This window comes from Halichoeres trimaculatus, unplaced genomic scaffold (genome assembly GCF_033239565.1).
Source record: "Halichoeres trimaculatus isolate MK-OKI-2021-1 unplaced genomic scaffold, fHalTri1.1 fHalTri1_scaffold_12, whole genome shotgun sequence".
Taxonomy (NCBI): domain Eukaryota; kingdom Metazoa; phylum Chordata; class Actinopteri; order Labriformes; family Labridae; genus Halichoeres; species Halichoeres trimaculatus.
In genome coordinates, this window is record NW_027437190.1 from 24,074,866 (window position 1) to 24,094,999 (window position 20,134).

Consider the following 20,134-nt stretch of genomic DNA (forward strand, 5'->3'; position numbering starts at 1 on the left):
TTATATTTGAGCATTTGGACGGCAAATATCAGTAGATTCAAACAAATAGTATAAAAACTGACGTAGGTAGGTTAATGTTTGTTTATTACAGGCCATGAGTGTGTATTCACAAAGAAATATAGCTCTCAGTTAGTAAAAGTGTCACTCTGTATCTCGAAAGCAAAACAACAACAACAAAAAGATTTTTGGGATGTCTTCAGTCTTCTGAACTGTAGTTATGACAATGATAAATCTTCTGGTGTTGTAACATCCAAGGATGTGTTAACACAATTCTGGTGCTGTCATTTCATATTTGGCTACTTTTATGAACAACTTGACTCAAATCAGTATAATCAGTGTACATGGGGGTTTTATCAGAAAAATTACAACGTAATATGACACTATTTCTTGCTATCACATAAAGCCCCAAGAGAGTGATTCGCACCACACAGCATTGTCTGTCAGAAAGTACTAAAAACAGACTACACGTTATCGGACAGGATAGCCTGCCATCAAAGAAATGAACACAGATGCTGGCACACATACCCTGATCCATTACACTTCCTCACACAGAACGTTCACATGGGTTTATTGTTCCTTTTGTTGCTAATGTTCATGTCTCTTAACAGTCTATCTGTCCCCAGATGAAGTCAGCCAGTCAGTGATGAAGGGTGACTAGCTTGTGAGGCTGTGGGTCTGGTAGGGGTTTGAAGAATGTGCACTTGATTCTTTCTGTGCAGGTTTCAGTCATCTGTGCAGTCCAACACACTTTTACTGAGAGCTAGATCCCAGTAGTGTTCTGTGCCGTGTTTCTTGAAGTGTTCTCTGGCCATGCTTTCTGTAGGGCACTGCTTGAACTTCATATCCCCAAAACTTCGCTCTTTGGCTGTACCCTGTAGAACCAGGTGTCAACAATAAACATGTAAGAGTAAGATCACAACCAAAAATGTATTTCATATGGCATCTGCCTTAGTGTGAGCACTTGCCTCCCAAATCAGCCAGCATTTATTGTTTCTCTTTGTGTCGTCATCACCGTCTGGATCTTATAGAGGTAAAAAGATTCAACAGTAAAATTATTTAGTGTCTTTAAGACTAGCATAAAGCCACAACAATAAGCACAATGATCAAGTGAAACCTTTCTTACCATCTCTTTTACTGTTGTGCTCCTCCCATTTGATTCTGTGCAACATTAGCCTCTTGAACTTTTTCTGAGATTTAGGGCCTAAAAGGATAAATATAACATTTTACTTTGGCCAACATTTACCAGTCCAGTTTATTAACAGGTCAAGAAAAACCTGTAGAGAAACTGACATTAAGCATCAGCTAGGTGGAGCTACAACACCCACTTAAATAATAAATACAAATGAATTTAAATCAGAAGCAGTGTAGGGTTCAATGTAACACGTCAAAGCATTTCCCTCTTACCTCCCTCCACTACAACAAGGTTGACATCTCGATGCAGAACCACGGTGCCAGATAAGTACAGCTGGTTTGCATTGGCCTCCACTTTAAACTTTTTAGCAGGGTTTTGCAAGTTACGGATCCTGCACAGTGAAGGTGAAGAAATAAGATTAGTTTTTCTACAACAAATACACGTGCTGTGATTTATTTCTGAAAAAAAGTTGCGCTTTTCTTTCTCTTCCAACAAATCTTTACCTGTAAACAGCAATATGAACACCATCTGTGAGATCTTCTTTTAACTTTTTGACCTTCTTCTCTTTCCTCTGCTCTGCTGTGAGCTTGCGTGCCGCGTTGGCCTCCTCATGGGCCCTGGAATGAGAGAGTCACAGTCGGCAGAACTTTTAAAAAAGCCTTTGCTTTTCACAGGTTTTCATAAAATGTCATGAGAAAATTTAGACAAGCAGTGTAGGAAAAGAGTGACTGTGCTACTTACTTCTGTCTTTTGGCCATCTGTGCTCTGACATGGGCCTCTACTTTTGTGGGGTCCTGAACTGCCTCTGTTCCAAGCACTCTCATCAAGTTTGAGATGCGTACTGGAAAAAAAAGCCTTGTGTTAAATTCTGCTTAATCAAGTAGTTTTCAATGCTCATAAATTGCTTGCTGATACCTTTGGGTTCTGGAGGAGGCATCAGTCCCAGACGAACCTTCTCTTGAACTTCTTTTTGCCCCTCTCTTCGTGTCTGTCTTCTGAGTTTCTTTTGCTCTTTCTTTGTCAGGTATACACCCAGCGTTACTGGCTTATCTGTGTCAACTGTGATAAATCAGGAACAAAACAAGACAGGGCTATAAATCAGGGAGTATTTTTACTTTGTTTATTTTGAAAAGCGGCTGCACCCATGCATAATTCATGCAGTCTTCCAAAACTGATTCAATGGAGGACAAAACAACAGGATCAAGATCTAAATGACACAAACAGATTTGGAAATCTTAGGACCTTTTGGGCAACTGCTGAAATTGTGGTAGGCTACCATGAAAAAGCATCAGCTGTGCACAAACTTTCTATGCTTCTATACTTTTAATAAACTCCTAGATCTTTTTATTTTAAGAATTTAATAATCAGAAAGCAAATCATTTTGCAGAGCAAATGCTTCACATTTTTTGATTCCACATTTGTATTTTTCCAGTGTTTATCAATTCATTTAAGATTGTCATATTTATATTAGTTGTAAAGATAAATCAAACATACTTCATTACAACTGTTAATGCACATATCACCATTACCAAATATCTCTCAGTAGATGTTAGACACAAATGCCTTAAGAGCACCTACACAAGTGTGCACACTTCCGCTTTCAACAGACTTACCTGGAGGGCTTATTTGGGCAGGATGTTCTACGAGGTTGGTCACACCAAAGAGCTCACACTCTTCAAATTTTGTGTCTGGTGTTCTGCAAAAAAAAAAAAAAAGAATGAGAAACATTTCATCTACTGTTATCTGCAGCCAGTAGGGTATGCTAATTATTTGTGCCATAGAGACATCCAATGGCTATCCTACAGACTGACATTCATCAAAGACTAAACACAACAAAACCTTCTTTTGAAAATGTTCTTTATGTGCATTTATTTTGTTTAAAATTACATCCTAGAGGGTCAGACAGAAAAAGATACATGACAGAACAGATGGCATGTAGGTCAGGGCCTGGGGTTAGAAAAGAGCTACCTGATTACCCCTGAAGTAACAGGAGCCGAAGCTGCTGATGTCTTACATTTCTATGTTGGAAGGCAGGATGAAAGAATCCCACCACTCAATGTTGGGCACCTCTCCCTCTCCAATCTCTTTCTTAGGGGCAATCAGTGCCAGTTTGGTGGATGCCTGGATTCCTGTCTTCTTTGCTGCCTGTGCGATCTCATTCTGCAACTTTTCCAACTGGGCCTGTGGTCAAGTTCATTGCAAAGGACATCAGAATGCTATGCGCAGTTACACTTAAGTCTGTTTAGATTTTGTACCAATGATATAACAAAAAAAATGTTGTAATACACACAAGATGGATAGGGTTAAAACCCACCTTAGTTCTAATACGTTGGGCGATCTTCTCAAAGCGCCCCTGATCGTGGAATTTAAAGCTCCTGCGAGGGCGCTGAGCTGGTGTAATGGTCACACGTTGGTCGAAGTAGGATGTGGACTCCAAGTCATCTCCAGGCTTTTCTTTTAGCTGCTGACGAAACTGCTCCCTCTTTACCGCCCGAATATTTGCTACACAGATGACAAAGTATTTATGAATGAAAGTCTAAGCAAAAAAGAAGAACCTGTGTGTCTGGGATTGTGGAGACACTAGATTTCTGAACAAATACCTTTTAGTGTGGGCATACGGTGAGTCAGTTCAACCTCCTTGCCACTAGCGTCTACAGTTCTTCCCTTGTCATCCAGAATAAGAGGTGTTGGCTTGTTAACCTCTTTTACTTCTACCTTCCTATGAATTAAAACACACAGATTGTTGTCTGTTTTTTCAAACACTGTATTACCACAAGATCTAAAAACTTGTTTTTTTTCCACTTTTGATTATGTAATCTCAAACATCGTAACACAACTTACGGTGGGGCGATTCCCATAGCATGAAGATTAGCTAGAGCCACCAAGTTATGAGGTCCAGTATTTCCCAAGGCTCCCAGTATACCAGGCTTCATGGCTAACTGGGACTGAATGCGGGCCTGTAGCTCAGCAGCCTTGCGAGCCTTCTCGATGGCATCATTCATGAAGCTGGCTGCCTGCGATGGGGCAATGGACGAGGCGCCGCCTGAAGCTGCAGCAGCCTGATTGCCAAGAAGCCGGGAGACAGGAGGGGATTCCATGTTTGACTGTGGTGTGGGAAGGGAGTAAACATTAAATGCATTTCCTGGAGCAGCTGATACATGGTATGTATTTAAGAAAAAGGTTTTATTTCAGAGAAACAAAAGTAAATGTGGTTTACTTGAGCAGATGGGACTGAAGAGGAAAAGCTCAGTTGTTTTTTCCTTTCTTCTATCTGCTTTGTGGCCGCCTCCATCATCTGTTTTATCTAAAAATGCAGAGAAAAGGATCGGTGGACACAGGAATGCTATCATAAAAACTCATAACATTGTACCAACCACAATCTAAACTTTCTACTGAAGAAATTATCTTATACCTGCATTTTTGTGAGCATGCCAGGACTTTCAGATGGAGGCCCAGGTATGACCTCAGGTTCTTCCACCTCCTCAAAGCGAGGGACCCGCTTCCGCTTTGCAACTGCCCCATCTTCTGGCTGTGAAGTTTCTCTAATTACACCTGATTCGGCCTCATCGCCAAACACATCCTGAAATCAACAACCCAAATCAAACCCACCACTTCATGCATAATAATACTCTAAAGCACATCACTGCAGAAACACATCAGATTTTGCCAGTTCAAGTATGCAACCCCTTTGATTTACCTTAAGGTCCCTCTTGCGGTTCTTTTCTCCTGTTCCCTTGTTTCCACGTGCGTTTCGACTTTCCTCAAGAGCCTCAAAAAGACGCTCCACAAAACCTCCAGCAGAGTCATCAAGGAAGGGGCGCAGCTGGTCTGGAATAAAGCAGTGATGTCAAATAAATTGTTATGACAAGTTAAGTAAAACCTACTTTACCAAGCCACAAGGTGCCTTTGGCTGATAAATTTTGGGATAAAACCGTTTTTCTAATTTAAGCATCTACAAGAATCACACGCAACTGACACCTAACACAAAATTTATAATCTTCATGGATTAATTCTAGTCATTGTTAAAACTGTGATGCACATTACTCTAAATAAAATCAGCTCATCAGTGCTTCAAGATGAAATGAGGGAAATGGGAACACATAACATTATAAAAATTTATATTTCTTACATGAAATAAATAACTCTTGATAGCTTAGCTCAGGGTTGTTAAAGATGTTAACACAATGTAGGGATGTGGTCATCACTGGTGTGTCTTTCAGATAAATGGGAGGCTTCCATATCTTTACTGAGTCTTTCAAAACAATTATTTTGAAATATTTATTACTTAGGAAACTGTTGTGGAAAAGCTTTAAAATACAACTGTAAGTCAATCATTGGAAGCTACAGTGATTTATTGTTCAACATTTTCATATGATTATTAGTGAAGCCATGGCCCCATCTTCTATAAGATAACAATAATCATAGTAATATTCATATTTAAAAAGATCCAGAAAGCACTTTGACTTAACTACATCTTGAATCTGGATAATACAAAGTACGCATCCAATAGTTACCTGTGGTTTTTCTTTTGTCCAGTCCCTTTCCGACACAGTGCAAAGCTGCAGTGACGACTGTGGGCTCTGAAAAGCCTAGCACCTTCTTCACAGTGCGCTCCACCCATGGCCTCAACTCCTCAACCTCCCGTTTGGGAAGAGACATCCTCCAGCCTGCACAGCGTCCCCATATTAAAAACAAATAGCATCATTATTCAAGTTCATGAACATGATTATCACCTCCATGCCTCGAGAACTCCACACCAGTTCGAGACTGTTTGATATCGGTGTAAGTCAAAGCTCTTCCCAGGTAAGCAAATCAAAACATTAGGTTTTCACTCGTACAAACCAGAATACAGTGACGATAAGAAAGACTTGCAGATAAATTTGTAAACCGATACCATTGACATTGGATGCAAACTATAAGCATCATATTGGCTATTATCAATTACATCCGCCAAAACTCCCTGATTGCATGCTAGTTACCGTTAGCTCACCGCTGTGAGTGAGCTTCTACCATGAACGAATAACCGCTTAATAAAGAGAACAAACCTTTATGTTTTCGTATATCCCTTATCGGGTCGCTTATGCTGTGATAATCAGATGTGAAAGCTCAGATTTCAGAGGAATAAACACTTAAACTGATGAGTTTCTGTAAAACTTTCTGTTTGGTCGCGCCGTTCACACGACGTTTCTAGTACGTGACCCGGAAGAGGAAATTGACGGGGCTTCTTCTTCGTTCGAATTCTACGATTCCGGTGCAGTCGTTTGTGGTAACTGTCGCTGTTTCCACCTGGCTGCACGTGGAATCGTTGTTTGGGTTTCAGGTAACATGTTTTATTGGGAATCGTGATGACAAGTCTTTAAAGTAGTCACCTAGCATCTATTCGACCATAATCCCATTAATAAGTTATTAAAAAAGTTTTCATACTGAGATCGACTCAACAATGGACTTGAATTGAAAAGTTGGCTAAATGCAGGTGCATTCTAAGTGGTTTGAATACTAAAATATTATTCTTAAATGAGGTCCAGTTGTTTAACTTTATTAGGGTGTTTAGCCATATTTAAAATGGGATGGACAATAATGAATTTTGCCGAAATTTGATGTGCATTTTATCAAACTCTTTTGAACCATTATCGATGCGTGCAATGATACAATTCAAAGTACATAGTTAATCACATGAGTGTCAGCGCATGTTTTATTATTGATTTTGTAAAGGTACCATTTCACCGTGGTGTGGTATTTTAGCTAATTTTATGTCTCTTTCAGTTTGTTGGATGCACAAAGCCAGTTCTGTGTTATCTGTTTATTACTCTCCCTTTTTTTTCCTCAAAAATTTTAATGTTCAAAAAAGTGAGAAATGAAAGTCTCTCTATCAAAAGAAAAAAATATCAAATTATATTTCTTAGCTTTTTTTGTATGATAGTAGTAGAGGCCACTAACAGGTAATTGCTTATCTCTATTTGTAACAACTTAATCTAGACTGAAACTTTGCCTAGCTGTTGCCCAATGCAGACCAGTCATAAAGCTAGATCCCTGTCAGGGTTATCAGGTGATCTCTATGTCCTCCCCCCTGTGGGCCCACTCCCTCCGTTTTTCTCTATCTTTGCATGATGTGGGTCAACCAAGTGCAGTTATAGTGGTATAAGCTTGAATGCAGCAGTGAGCCTGAGGCCACAGCAGTCTACTTGATCCTTCTTTCTCCTCAGTAAAAAGCACAGTACTTCCACATAGATCTACTTTTGTGCATCAGGATAAACTTTGTATGTTGTATATTCTATTTTCCAGACATGTTTATTCTTCAGTTAAACAAACAAACAAACAGCAACTGCTTTTTATGCTGATTTATTAACCTGTCTAATCCCCCAAATTTTCCTGCAAAATAAGTGCATGCATTTCATTCTTTGGGCCTCCCAATTACAAAATATGTTGGATTTTTTCCACATTTTTATATTCTATCGTATTTAACAAAGTTATTATTTCTTTTCTATTACTATATTGTGTGTTTTATTGTTTATTTTGCAGTTATTATCACTTTTTGATTATTATTTTTCCATATTCTTTTATTTTAACACTTAAATATGCTAACCAAAGTCAAACGAACACTTCAAGAAATTAGGATAAAAATAAGTTTGGCAACTATTGTTGCCAGTAGAATTTAACGGGTTAATGCAACCTACACCACAGTGTAGTTGGCTGTCACTTATTCACCTGCTGAAACAATGTCTACATCTATTTATGCAGAGACACAACAGCTCAAGTCTGTGAATCACAGGGAAAGGAAAAAAGAAATTGTTAACTTGGTTTTGCAGTGACCACAACCTTGGTCTGTGGAAGGATATCCGGCAGCATAAAGGAAACCTCTTATTAGTGCAGAAACTTGAGAGACTTTCATTGTTTACTCCTTTCCCCGATGCTGAAATGTGATCTTTGTTCACTGCCACAAGCCGTCTTTGTGTATAGAAACATAACTTCAGATTTGGCTTGGTCTTTGACTTTTCTGCTGCCCAGTGCAGAATCAAAGCAGCATATGAAATGGGTTCAACTTTTAGTAATTTTATTTTTGTAAAATACAGCAAGGCTGCAGCTGATGGTTTTAAAATTACAGATTTACAATAGTGAGCTAGCACACTGTATACATATAACCAAAGTAACAACCAGAGCTAAAACGATCGATTTATGACATTGGTTGTTGGACCTAAGTTAATCAACTCTTTTCCAAACAAATGTATTTAATGCCAATAAAATTGAATATTTTTAGGTATTCTACTAACAAAGTATGTTAGAAAACATCTAATGAGCTGCAGTTTATCGATGTAAATGATAAACTTCAGCGAAGGTACACGGTATAAATTAATTAAAAGCTATTATGATTCTCACTATGACCTCTGAATGTGGCTTCAACAGCCAAGTTCTGCAAGATCAGTACAAAAACCTGTCTCTCTCAGACTATAATTTGTGATAGTGTTTTCATCATAATTATAAAAATAAAAACATATCTAGTCAATGTGATAAAGGATTAAAAGAGTATTACCTAAGTTAAGATTTAGTCAGATAAAAAACATCTGGTAAACACATTTGTCCACATTATTTACTCTGCCAGCTTCCTCCACAATCAACACATCCGCTTAGCAAGCTCACCCTGAATTCCCAGCTGGCACCCCACATGTGTTGTCTGCCACCCTCCCCTCCCCTCCCTTCTCTCTCTCCAGCCGACTCTATTATGTAATGACACCTCAGCACATAATATGACAATACACAGAGATTTCTATACACAGAAAAACAGCGTCACATGGGCACACTGGCACACAGGGACTTCTACTTGTCTGTGCAGCTAAAACATGTTTGATTCAGCATCATGAGGCTCATGGTGAGAGCTGTATGAATTAATGTATTATATTACTGGAATGTGGGGCATTTAGTGTGCGGTTAATCCAAGTTCAAAATCAGCAAAGCTGCAACAATTGAGTCCTGTACAAGTACCTGATTTCATTTGCCGAACATTTTTCCTTCACATTTTAGTTAACTGATATGTATTACTGCTTTGCCATTAATCCTGCATGAGTGAATAATTTAGGGCACTGTTTAAGATATTCTCTGTGTTCCTTCATACTGCTTTATGATTCATCAAGTGTGTGCTCATGATATATTCCTTCATGCTGACCCAGTTTGATTTCATTGTATCTGACAGGGGCTGTAAATCATGTTGGAAGATACAGTCTCTGGGGACCCCGCTGTCTTTACTCCACACATGTGCTGCTGGGACCTTAGTGAGGAGTGCACGTGCATCTACTACACCCCAGTTATCCACTCAGAGTGTAAGGTTTTATTTCTCACTTCTGCCTTCATTCATAACCTAAACCTCTTCTTGTGGCACCTCTCTGTTTCTGCCCTCTGTATAATCTATCTGGTGATTCCCTCTCATTCTCTCTAGTTGAATAATTGAGGAGTCGTGTAGGATGGCGTCATCACGAGCAGGCTCCCTGAGAGTGCATCCAGGCCGAAAGAAACGGATGAGTATAGTTATTTGCCTGTAGCTCGGCTGTGCCCCAAATATCACACACACACACACACATCGTCACGAGATACACGTGCGTCCTTGAAAATGTAGTCCTTGTACCTCTGTCTTTACCGTGTCCCCTGTTGGTGACATCACAGAGATGGGGATCACAGATGGTTGGCAGAGCAGTCTTCAAAACCCCAAACACACCATGGCCCGTCATCATCCTCATCCCTGTGAGCTCCAGCAAGGCGGAAATGAGTTCAAAGTAGCTCAGATTTCCATAGCAGGGCTGTCCACTGTGCAATTTTAATGAGCATCCAGGCAGTTTTGGGACTAGACAGCTCTGAATACCCCCGAGGACTTGGGGTGAGTAAGAGCAAGTGTGTGTCTGTGCAAACACATGAATGAGTGTGTGTGTAGTTGTGAAGTCAAAGCATGGCTTCCCCTCGCGTGAGTTTTACTGGAGTGCACTCAATGAATAATGGGGGAGGGGAGTTTAGGATAAGTGAATAAGCACCTCATTGTGTCATTCTCTTGTTTTGCACATGGCACAGGCAGCAGAAACAGACAGACTCCCTTAAATCATTAACTTGTTCAAACCAATAAGGGGATGTGAGAGCACTATTAAAACCTACACACCAAGGGATCAGAGGGGCAGTAAGTTCATTATGTGCAATCCTATTGATGCACGGACACACGTGCTCTAATAATCCAAAACAAGCTGGTTGGATACTGAGAGAAGTGAAAACAACAGAGCACATTTATGATGCAATAACTGTTATTGATTGTTCTCAGCCTAACACAGACTTTGTGGTTCATTACAGTATATATTGACACAAATATAGTAGGCTTTTTCTGTATAATGTGGCAGGGGTTTGAAACTTGTTTAAACAAATTTGTAGAATGGAATACGCAAAAATGTAAAAATAAAAAAAAAAAAAAGATGGTTGAGAGAAGGGCTAAAAACAAAAGATTTCCTCCACGCTCCCCAAAACTGAGTGAGGTCAGCTCTCCTCCCTGTGCCCTACACACATCTTCTTCCTGTCCTCTTCCTTTTGCCCCTCGTTTCCATCCTCCAGAGGAGGAACAGGGGGAGGAGGGAGACTGAGGGCAAGGGCTTCTGTGCTAAAAACTGCATGGATACAAGGGGGGGCTGCAAGAGCGGGGGGGCGGGGCGGTCTCTGTTGTTGTAACGTAGCGCAGTCAGTGTGTCAGAGACAGGCCCATCATAAAATCAGCCAGTCAGTGTGTCAGAGCGTGGTGGGGAGGGGGGAGTGGCAAAGTGTGTGGGCATCAGTGTTTTTGACTTTGAGTATGTTTGTGTGCTTGTACGAGTACGTGCAGCATGGCTGATTTCATCCCGCCTGAGCAGGGAGAAATGAAACCACACCCTCTCAAAATTTGCCAATCTCGTGCCCACTCGCACGCAGTATCCATGGATGTACTTATGGAGTGGAGAGAAAATGGTGAATGTTTTATCATGTTAATTTTAAGTAATACAGCAGATATTTGACTTAATTAAAGGCATCAGAACTACAATTATCATTATTACTATTTTATTAGAGTGTGCCTCCTTGTAAACCAGAATAACTGACCTGCTTTTACAAAATCAGATCATGCAGTTTCATTTGTTGGATCATCACTCTCAATCTTAAAACATTTAGTTCAAGGGCTAGAGTGGTGACATTTTGGAGCATTTGATTAAACCTAAACTACTTATTAATAAAAATTGTATTTACAAATGGATGTAAAAGCTAATCTTTTGCAATACATCATAATGTATTATTCACAGCTTTGTGTCCGCAGCTTCCTCTGACACACATCCTGTTTTGCAGAAGGTGTCATTAAAATGTACGGTAAGACGTTACATAACAATCAGATGAACTAGTCCCCCTTTGAGTGTGTCTGATTATGTAGTTAAAGTAACAAGATAAAGTGTTTTTGGTTTTGTATATAAAATGGAGGTGAGCTTTGCTGCTTTATTAGAATGTTTAATGGGTGTCTATAGGACAGCAGGATACTATGGTAATACGTGATTGGTAAGGTAAGCTTCTGACTCTCACCCTTTCATTTTTTTTAGAGGCTCTGAAAGGTGCTGGGATCAGACTTCAGCCCCAGTTTGGTTTGATAAATGCACTACTACCAAACACACCACAGACACAACCAAGCAATGCTCCTCTCTCCTCCACCCACAGGAGGCTTCCAAACACTGTGATCTTAAAAAAATAAACAACCATCCCACAAGAACGCACATCATAATCTACTGTAATGTTTGTTCTCCGTAGTAGCAGCTGGTTGGAGGATCAGCCTGCCCCCCTGCTACTGCCAGATTACCAAGGCTGTAGTCTCACACCCTGCCACCCCTCCTTCCCCTCATACACCCCCTTCACACACACACACACACACACACACAAGAGCACACGCGCACACTTCAAAACCCCGTACATTCTCTAAATCTGCACCCCATTGAGTCTCACATCTGTTCAGTGAGAGCTGCTTTCCAAAAACTCCAGTCTTATTCACATTACTGTGAATTACATCAAATTAAAGCGAGATTCTCAAACATTTTTACAAAAATAAAAGTAATAAGAAGTGAGAAACAGGCGCACAGTTAGGCTTTCGAAAAGTGTCATTTATTAAAAGACTTTTTATTTCTTTTCACCATTATTTAAAAAGTAGCCAGAAGAGTAGTATCATGTAAAGATGGTTGGAGAGAGTTTAGTTAGAAAGAAATTATACTAACAGGATTGAGAGACGAAGGAAGGAGAGAGGGCAAGGGCAGACGAATGCTGCAGAGTGGGGGAGGGGAGGGGGATGCTTAGAGGGAGGGAGGGGGACTACAGTCAGCTTTTACAGTTTAAGAAGAAAAAGGCAGCTAAAAAAAAAATGAGGACATATTATTCCTGACCAATCAGCAGTGGTCGCTGCAGTAGAAAACATACATAAAAAAGGACATAAACAATGATGAATAAGTGCAATTGGTTTCTCTGTCATACCACAACCGTTATAAACAGGAGGAGGAGGCGGAGGATACCCCCAGCCTCTGATCAAGAGTCAGCGTCTGGCTCCGCATGCCGTCACGTTCAGGGTGAGATGGTCTGACTCTGGCTCTAAGACTGAGGGTCTGTGTGCTCCTTTCTCCTCATACATAACATAGGCAGTAACGTGGAGGCTGCCAGTGGCTCTGTGTTCACGCGTGGTGCTTTTTGTTTTGTAAAGGAGGACATCCCTCATCTCTACTCAAGTAAATAGTGTATGAAGCACTCATACCAATTTAAAAATACCTTTTTCTAAATATATATGATACTTTTAGCAATAATGATAAACCCAATCACATTGCTGAAACCCTCTAATACATTTAGAATATTGTGATCCCAAATAGAGAGCCTCCTGTCAAACATCTAAACAGGACTGGAATTAGAATAACAATAGCAGCAGTAGAGGGTGGTGCAAATAAAGATTTCCTCCCTTACATTTATATTTTCTCTGTATTTTTCAAGTTTCAAAGAGCACCAGCTATAAGTGCAGATCAGTCTGTTCCTCTGATGACCCAAAGGAAGGCTACACTTTAATATTTCATACAACTGCTATAGATTTAAGCAGCCTGGATCAACTGTAGATGCCTGTATTGTGGAGAAATTGATAGAGTAAATGATACTGTTGGTTTGCGTGTAGAAGCAGGATGAATATCACTACATGTAGGCTTCATGATTGAATGTGTGTGTTTGTGTGTGCACTGGTTTCATGAAATCAAAGCAAAACAATCAAAATGCAGTATGAATGCACTAAAAGCACCAAATGCTTTTGTGAACACATCCTATTATTATTTGGTTAAAAGGCACAGTAGTCCCAATATTCCAATCATAAGATTTCACTTTCCTTCTAATTGTTTTCCTCATGATAGCATTAAAAACCACAAACTGTCAACAGCATCCTCTTCAACTCCTTAAACAAATGGTAGGCCAACTTATGCAAGAGCACAGAAGGCGATATTCAGCTGCCCAATAAATAAATACAAACAATAAATAAATGCAGTGTCCGTTCTACACATGAATAAATTAACCGCTGGAGTCACATGTCTTTGAGTGGTCCTTGTTTCTTGTCTTCTTGGAATTTCATGACAATGATTGCCTGTTAGATCTGCTGTGCACTTTGCAGAGCACTGGGCAGAAAGTTCTGTGACCTCTGATTGCTGCGATGCCGCTCCTCTTGATGCCCAAACAGTTCTTAGGTTACATTCATGAGTTGATGACATCGTTTTTTTTTTTCCTGTTTCCAATGACTCCATCACACCACATGTACAGTTTAATGCTGTGTCCTGTACACTGTATTCCTTGTGTCACTAGCTACAAGATTTTTAGTGACCCAAGACTTGTATTTCCTTTTCAAGCCAGAAACTTCAACTCTATCTACAAGTGAATGCAAAGTCTTTTGTGTCTCCTGCCCCAAGGCTGGAATCAAATCAACTCACACTGCGTTTCTAATCCCAACTTGTGCAACCTTTTCACGATAAAACTTAGAAACATCAGTCTGAATGTTTCCAAGAACTTGTCTGACTTCAGATCAAGTGTGTTTGTCAAGTTAGATCCCATCTCTGATTATACTTAGTACTTTCAAACTGAGGAGATACTATTCTTTGCTCCTCAGACTTCTTCATAATTTCCTTCCTATTGATCATAACACAAGAAGCTGTAAATACACTCTGAGCTTCAGCTGTTCTTTCCTAGTCACTTCAAACACAACAGCTTTTGTGCAAATGCTTAGATTATTAAGTAACTGTGACAACTGATTCCAAAATTTCCAGTTTTTTGCAAATACCTGTCCTAAGTGTGTAATTAATGCATGTTGTTGTGCATGATCCATCATTCTTTGAACATATTTCACCAACATTTTTCATCTCTTGTTCACACATCTCTTATCTCAGACCTTTCAGCATCTCTCTCAGCAGCCTGTAGCCTGGTGGTGTAACAAAGCATTGCTGCTTGCTATTTGCTCCTCAATGCATCAGGTCTCTAAGGGGGCGGGGCACACACTTGGCAAAGGCTTGAGTGCAACACTTGGACCTTGACAGGACTCAATGGTCTCACTCTGTTGTCCAGCAACAGGCTGGCTTTGGCACCGGTTGGGCTTCTTCTGATTTTTTGGGTGCTTGCAGGGTGTCGTAGAAGAGACCGAGCTGTCTTGCATGGCCGGACTGCCCCTCCTGCTTGGCAAAGATACAGCAATGATGGGCTGGTTTTCATTGTTGCCTCCTGTTGTGCCTTCATGTGAGGGGCAGGCCTTTCGTGGCGACAGGATGGGGGCGACATGAACCCAAGTCAGGCTGGGCTCAGAGCTCTGACCTGCTTTGTATTTCGACAGCTTGCCTGGTTCCTCGCTGTCACTGTCCTTTCCCTTTGTATCCTCGTTTAGCTGGCTGTTACCGGCCACATCTGGTGAATTATGGTCAACATCAGGGGCCAGGGATGGAGCAGAAGGGGGGCCTTCCTTTTCATCATGACTGTGCTTCACCCTCTTCTCTTCTGGGACGATGCGAGGGCACTTGAGAAGCACGGGTGACGGCGTGGGGGAGTCTGTGCCTGTCCAGCTGAGTCTGCGCTTCTGAAAAATGAGCAATGGAGAAACTTCCAGGTGAAAACAGAGCTAGTGGAGGGGGCAGCTGTTGTATTGGTACAGGTATCCTCTTGCACACTCAGGAATGTATGTTTTCTCACCTTAACAGGAATATGAGATTGATCCCTGTACTTGTGAGGTGGGGTGGAGGTTTCTTGGAGGGAGCGAGTGGGGGTGGTGGCGACACTGGAGGCTGCTGACGCAGGCTGAGTGGGAATCTGAGGAAACCAGAGCTTCAACATCATCTCCACCTGGAGCAGAGTGTTCAGGTACTTCTCTCTACAAAAAAAAAAAAGATTTAAAATGAAGAAATGATATCTTGTGGCTAAGTCTGAAAACATGGTGTTTGCCTGAACTACTGGTGAATGATGTAACTCTACCGACCTCAAGGACTGTTCAATAAAACATAGAACAAGAGCAGAGGCTCGAAATAGAAGACTTAATCCACTGCTCCTTTCTGGTTATAACTTCTGCTATTCATAAGCTAATATTCAGCTAAACTGGTAGTGATGAAACAGATAACAAATCTAATGGTGAAGGGAGAGAGCATGTGGCTGACGTCTTACCCGCTGTTTGGTCTCTGTAAAACCCCCACGATCCTCTGGATTCGATCCATGGCAACACTCTGTTGGAAACTACTCAAACCTGTCAATCAAAAACATAATCCTTCAGTCAGTCTATGCACGCCCACACTCCATAGTCACAGCAAACGCACATTGAGTACATGCACAGGTGCACAGGCTTCTTTTTTTATCTCAGACACCAACTTAACTTTGTGATATCTGCACACTCGTGGTGAGCTGATGAGTCAGCCAGTAGACTGTCGCTTTACACACACTCTGCACTTTGGACTACATCAATAGGCTGCATCAATACAGACTGCTGCACACACTCCCACAGAGGAATACTCTCTAATGCAAGGAACTAAAGCTACTCAGGCCGTGTAAACCGGTGTTCAGAATCTAGAAATGTGGTTTCCAGACACCACACATGCTTATGAGGAAGCAAGGATGTCAGGATGCTTACCACGGTCAAAGCGGCCCCTCTTCAGTCCATTCAGCAGCTCCAGTAGGGGCCTGACAAAACCCTGCAGCTCAGCACACTGACAGAGGAAAAGGGAAGAAGATTAATTGCAACAGAATTTGGGTTTGGCACTGCTGTCTGAATCAGTCTACTGGGTTTCCTTTGTCATCTTTTGTGTCATCACATTTTTGGTCTCTACCTTTTGAGCAAACAGCAGGTCTCCCTCTGATTTTGGAATAGGGCTTGAATGATTCGTCTCCTCCAAGCTGATTCGAACTGACTTGCTACCACTGCCACTCTCCAACCTGTACGACTCCTCTTCTTCCTCCTTATCTGTGAAGCCATCGCACATCCACTGGGACCCGGGACTCTCCGACCCCACGTCTCCACCAGACGCCGACCCTCTTGCGCTGCCTATGATGACAGAGGAAGAGCCGTCCGTCAGGAAGACGTCCGTGTCGTCCTCTGCTTGCTCCGAGTCGCTAAACAAGAGGCTGTCGCTGGAGCTCAGGGAATCAAAGGAGGGCTGGGAGGAAGTGCTACCCTGGGACTGCATTTCTGTGGAGGAAGCAGCAGAGGGTCATTATGACAGACAAGTCTGCTGAGAAAGAAGCAGAAAAGCTTGTTCGAATTCTTTAAAGCAGCATGTTTAAAGCTGTAGACAGGAAGTGAAAAGTACTAAAACAAAATCATTCTAAACAACCGCTTTTGAATTAGCACTGCACCATTTTTTAAAATCTCCCTCCCAAAATATAACCCCAATTAGTCAAAATGGTGGGTATACTGGTGCCCTAGTTAGGCATGGTGCAGAGTGGGACTGGGGGTAGGCAGTAGGCACACAATGGTAGAGCATGTCTGGCTCCCATTGAGGAGATTGGGAGACTAGAGGAGAGTAAAACGTGAGGGGGATGGGGGTTTGTAGAGTAGTGAAATCAGAATAGGCAGTCTCACTCTCTCTCTCTCCATCCCACTGCCTCCGGTGCTCTCTCTAGCCCCTCCTCTCTGTCTCGGCTTGCTCTCCACCCCCCACCCCCCTTGGATTCACACACATACACACACTTCTCTCTTTCCTGTACAGCTACATTTCTGTATGCCTCTCATCTCCCTCTCTCTGCTCTCTCCTCAGCTCATCCCTTTCGCTATGCACACAAACCTGGTGCTCCTCTACCTCTTCTCTTCCACAGTCCAGCCCTCCAGCCACTCCTCTTCTACCTCCTGTCACTCATATATGGATTGTCTATCCTCAGCCAAGTAACTCCTCTTGTTTCATACATTTTCTTGCTCTCTTTTTGTAATCTAAAATGAATAGCCATAGAGATACACTCCAACAACACACACACACAAAAGTAGCCTTAATCACGATCACTAAAGTCTAATTAACTCTATGAAGAAAAAACTGGACAGGTTTTGAGAAGCATACCCACACTGAAGAATAAATCCCTGACTCCACACAGTATGTTGAATATCATGACCATAGAGCCTTTCCAACAAGTCCATGGTCGGCTTTTCAAACTGACAACAAGCTGTGCCATTCACGTTTTATTTAGCTTGCTTCCCACCAAGCAAGTTGTTGCCCAAACTAAATGTCACGTTGTTTACATGCACCTGAATGAGCCAACTGAAACAAATAGCGTGAGAACACCATGATCCGACTTAAACTTCATTCCATGTTTTTTCCCCCAAATCTTTTGTTGCTGAGTTCACAGGCTGTGTATGGTTGGTAGGATAGAGGTGGCAGTGGAGGGGAGGTGACGGTGCATGATGGTGGGTACAGTCTGCACAGGTACGCGTGGATCATGAGGCTGCGTCTCAGGTGTATCCTGTCTACATCAGCCCACCACCAAACCCACAACAGGAACTAAAAACTCGCATTTACATAATGTTCCGTTTACTCATAACAAAGCTATGTTATTTTTACATGTGAGAGATAATCTCTAGGATGAGCAACGAAGACTATATTAAATACAACTAACATCATCATTTATAAATGAATTGCTGTGCCATGTAAAAGAACTGACATGTTTACAGGATAGCTGCTTAGTTAACGTATTGTAGGGAGCACGGCTGCATTATAAATCTTGTTTTTTTGATTATTTAACAAATTGTACCAGGAATTCAAACAGGATAGCGGGACAGGAAATTCCTTTAGGCCAGCGCCAACTTACACAATAAAGGCAAAAACCGTTGGAAATACTCACCTTCGGCAAAGTGAGGTAAAAGCTGCAGCTTCCAGAAACAAACGGCGGCTCTATCTCCTACTTTGATACTACAGGTTCGTCAGTATATTGTCCGTTGCTGGAGCAGCATCGGGGCGGCCAGCCTCAGCTCTGTCTCTCGCGCACACACATACACCGCCCGGTCGTTCATCGGTTAGTGTCTTTGCTAGCTCTTTCTCTCGGCAGTTTACGAGCGTCAACATGTGCGCGGATCCACGTGCCCACGTTTTGCGCGCATTCGATTGGCTGTCATCCCGACTGAGGTGTAAGCCATTGGCTGTCACATCCAGCCAGTGATTGCTTTACTCGCCGTTGATTGGGCGGCGTTTCGGGCACTCACGGTCCTGCCCACTCATGTGTCGCCCGTGTGCACGGTGTCGGGCAGAGCTGCTCTACTACAGCAAGCGAGTGTAAACACACGCACGCACGTACCGGGCACGCACAACGGCGCTGGCCCGAGAGATGCACAATATGTTCCATGCATTTGATGTACACAGTTTTAATGGCCCCGCCCCCTCACACTCAACCCAAAACACAGGCACGCTCAAACAGAACGCAGCACGATATCAGATCGGTCTACCTTATGCAACTCTGCACGCAGATCATACTTGTTTGAGTTTAATCCAAGAAAAATCAATCTAAGAAAAATAAAGCACTCCACAAGAGCATACGTGACACCACGACTCCTGGGAAACGAAGGAAGAAAAAAAGGATGAATAGCACGAGGAAAATTAACCAATGAGATTACAGGGATGCAATATAGGGTTTTATCCTAGTAGACAAAACTACTGCTCATCACCATGTTGTTCATACAAATGAAATCACTGATTAAATTCTGACCCACATCCAGAGGAAAAAAAATAGAAATTTGAAAACTTGATCCTGCCAAACCTCACATAGCTTGAATTCATGTTAACAGCCTACTACTGTCTAAATTGGTTGAATAATGAGAATAAAGATATGAATAAAGATAAAGTCAGTCGCCAAGCAACACCAGTTATCCTGTTTGATTCAATTTTCGATTTAACTTTCAACAACAGCCTATTATCTTAGACCTTCAAGAAGCCTTTACTTATTAATAAACATATGCTTGAAGAGTTGACCAGGAACATTTTTGACAACCTATTACTTCAGCTGATAGTGTTTATGTATTAATTTTTTAGAACTATAATGTTTTCATTCATTACCATTTCCTATTTAATTCTGCCTGAAATACTAAATCAACTTTAACTTTATTATAGTCCTGTAGGAAAATTGTTAAATGACTTTTAAAATTGCCAACATTTGTGTCTTTGTATTTTTAAAGTTTTTGTTCAAAAGAGCTGAATTCTCTGTTTTAAGGTTGCCCTTCTGGTTCAGTTGACAGACTAGCTCTGCAGCTCAAATAGCAACACAGTGACACCAACATAACATTCACTGACAAAAAGTGTTGTCATTTTTTAGGTTGCACAGAAAAAGGTAACAGCTAAAGAAACATAAAATAAAATATAATTTTGTTTGTTTTTAAAATGTCATTTTCTCCTAAAATGTGGCTGTAAAGTCATAAATCAATCACAAATAAAACAAAATGAGAATTACTGAGTTTTGAACATAAAGCAGCAAGTCAGTCCAGGTCTGTGATGAATGGTCATGTCAGAGCTTCACCCTCTTTTA

The 20,134-nt window shown here is 41.4% G+C and overlaps 2 protein-coding genes across 2 annotated transcripts; both read right to left on the bottom strand.

The window, feature by feature from the left end:
• Nucleotides 1-40: 40 nt before the first annotated feature.
• Nucleotides 41-6,374, bottom strand: prpf3 (PRP3 pre-mRNA processing factor 3 homolog (yeast)). Its single transcript, XM_074683304.1, has 17 exons — nt 6,178-6,374; nt 5,647-5,799; nt 4,830-4,960; nt 4,545-4,712; nt 4,350-4,436; nt 3,974-4,236; nt 3,733-3,851; nt 3,447-3,634; nt 3,147-3,313; nt 2,746-2,828; nt 2,048-2,191; nt 1,874-1,973; nt 1,636-1,749; nt 1,405-1,523; nt 1,124-1,201; nt 966-1,021; nt 41-872 (listed from the first exon to the last, which is right to left on the bottom strand). The coding sequence occupies exons 2-17, from the start codon at nt 5,789-5,791 to the stop codon at nt 723-725; spliced, it is 2,112 nt and encodes a 703-aa protein (XP_074539405.1). The 5' UTR covers nt 5,792-5,799; nt 6,178-6,374; the 3' UTR covers nt 41-722.
• A 5,866-nt stretch (nt 6,375-12,240) lies between these two features.
• LOC141801346 (uncharacterized) lies at nt 12,241-18,669 on the bottom strand. The gene is made up of 6 exons (XM_074684353.1): nt 18,464-18,669; nt 16,465-16,823; nt 16,269-16,344; nt 15,809-15,887; nt 15,344-15,521; nt 12,241-15,230 (listed from the first exon to the last, which is right to left on the bottom strand). Exons 2-6 carry the CDS (start codon nt 16,819-16,821, stop codon nt 14,634-14,636), a joined length of 1,287 nt encoding a protein of 428 aa, XP_074540454.1. The 5' UTR covers nt 16,822-16,823; nt 18,464-18,669; the 3' UTR covers nt 12,241-14,633.
• Nucleotides 18,670-20,134: the final 1,465 nt, after the last annotated feature.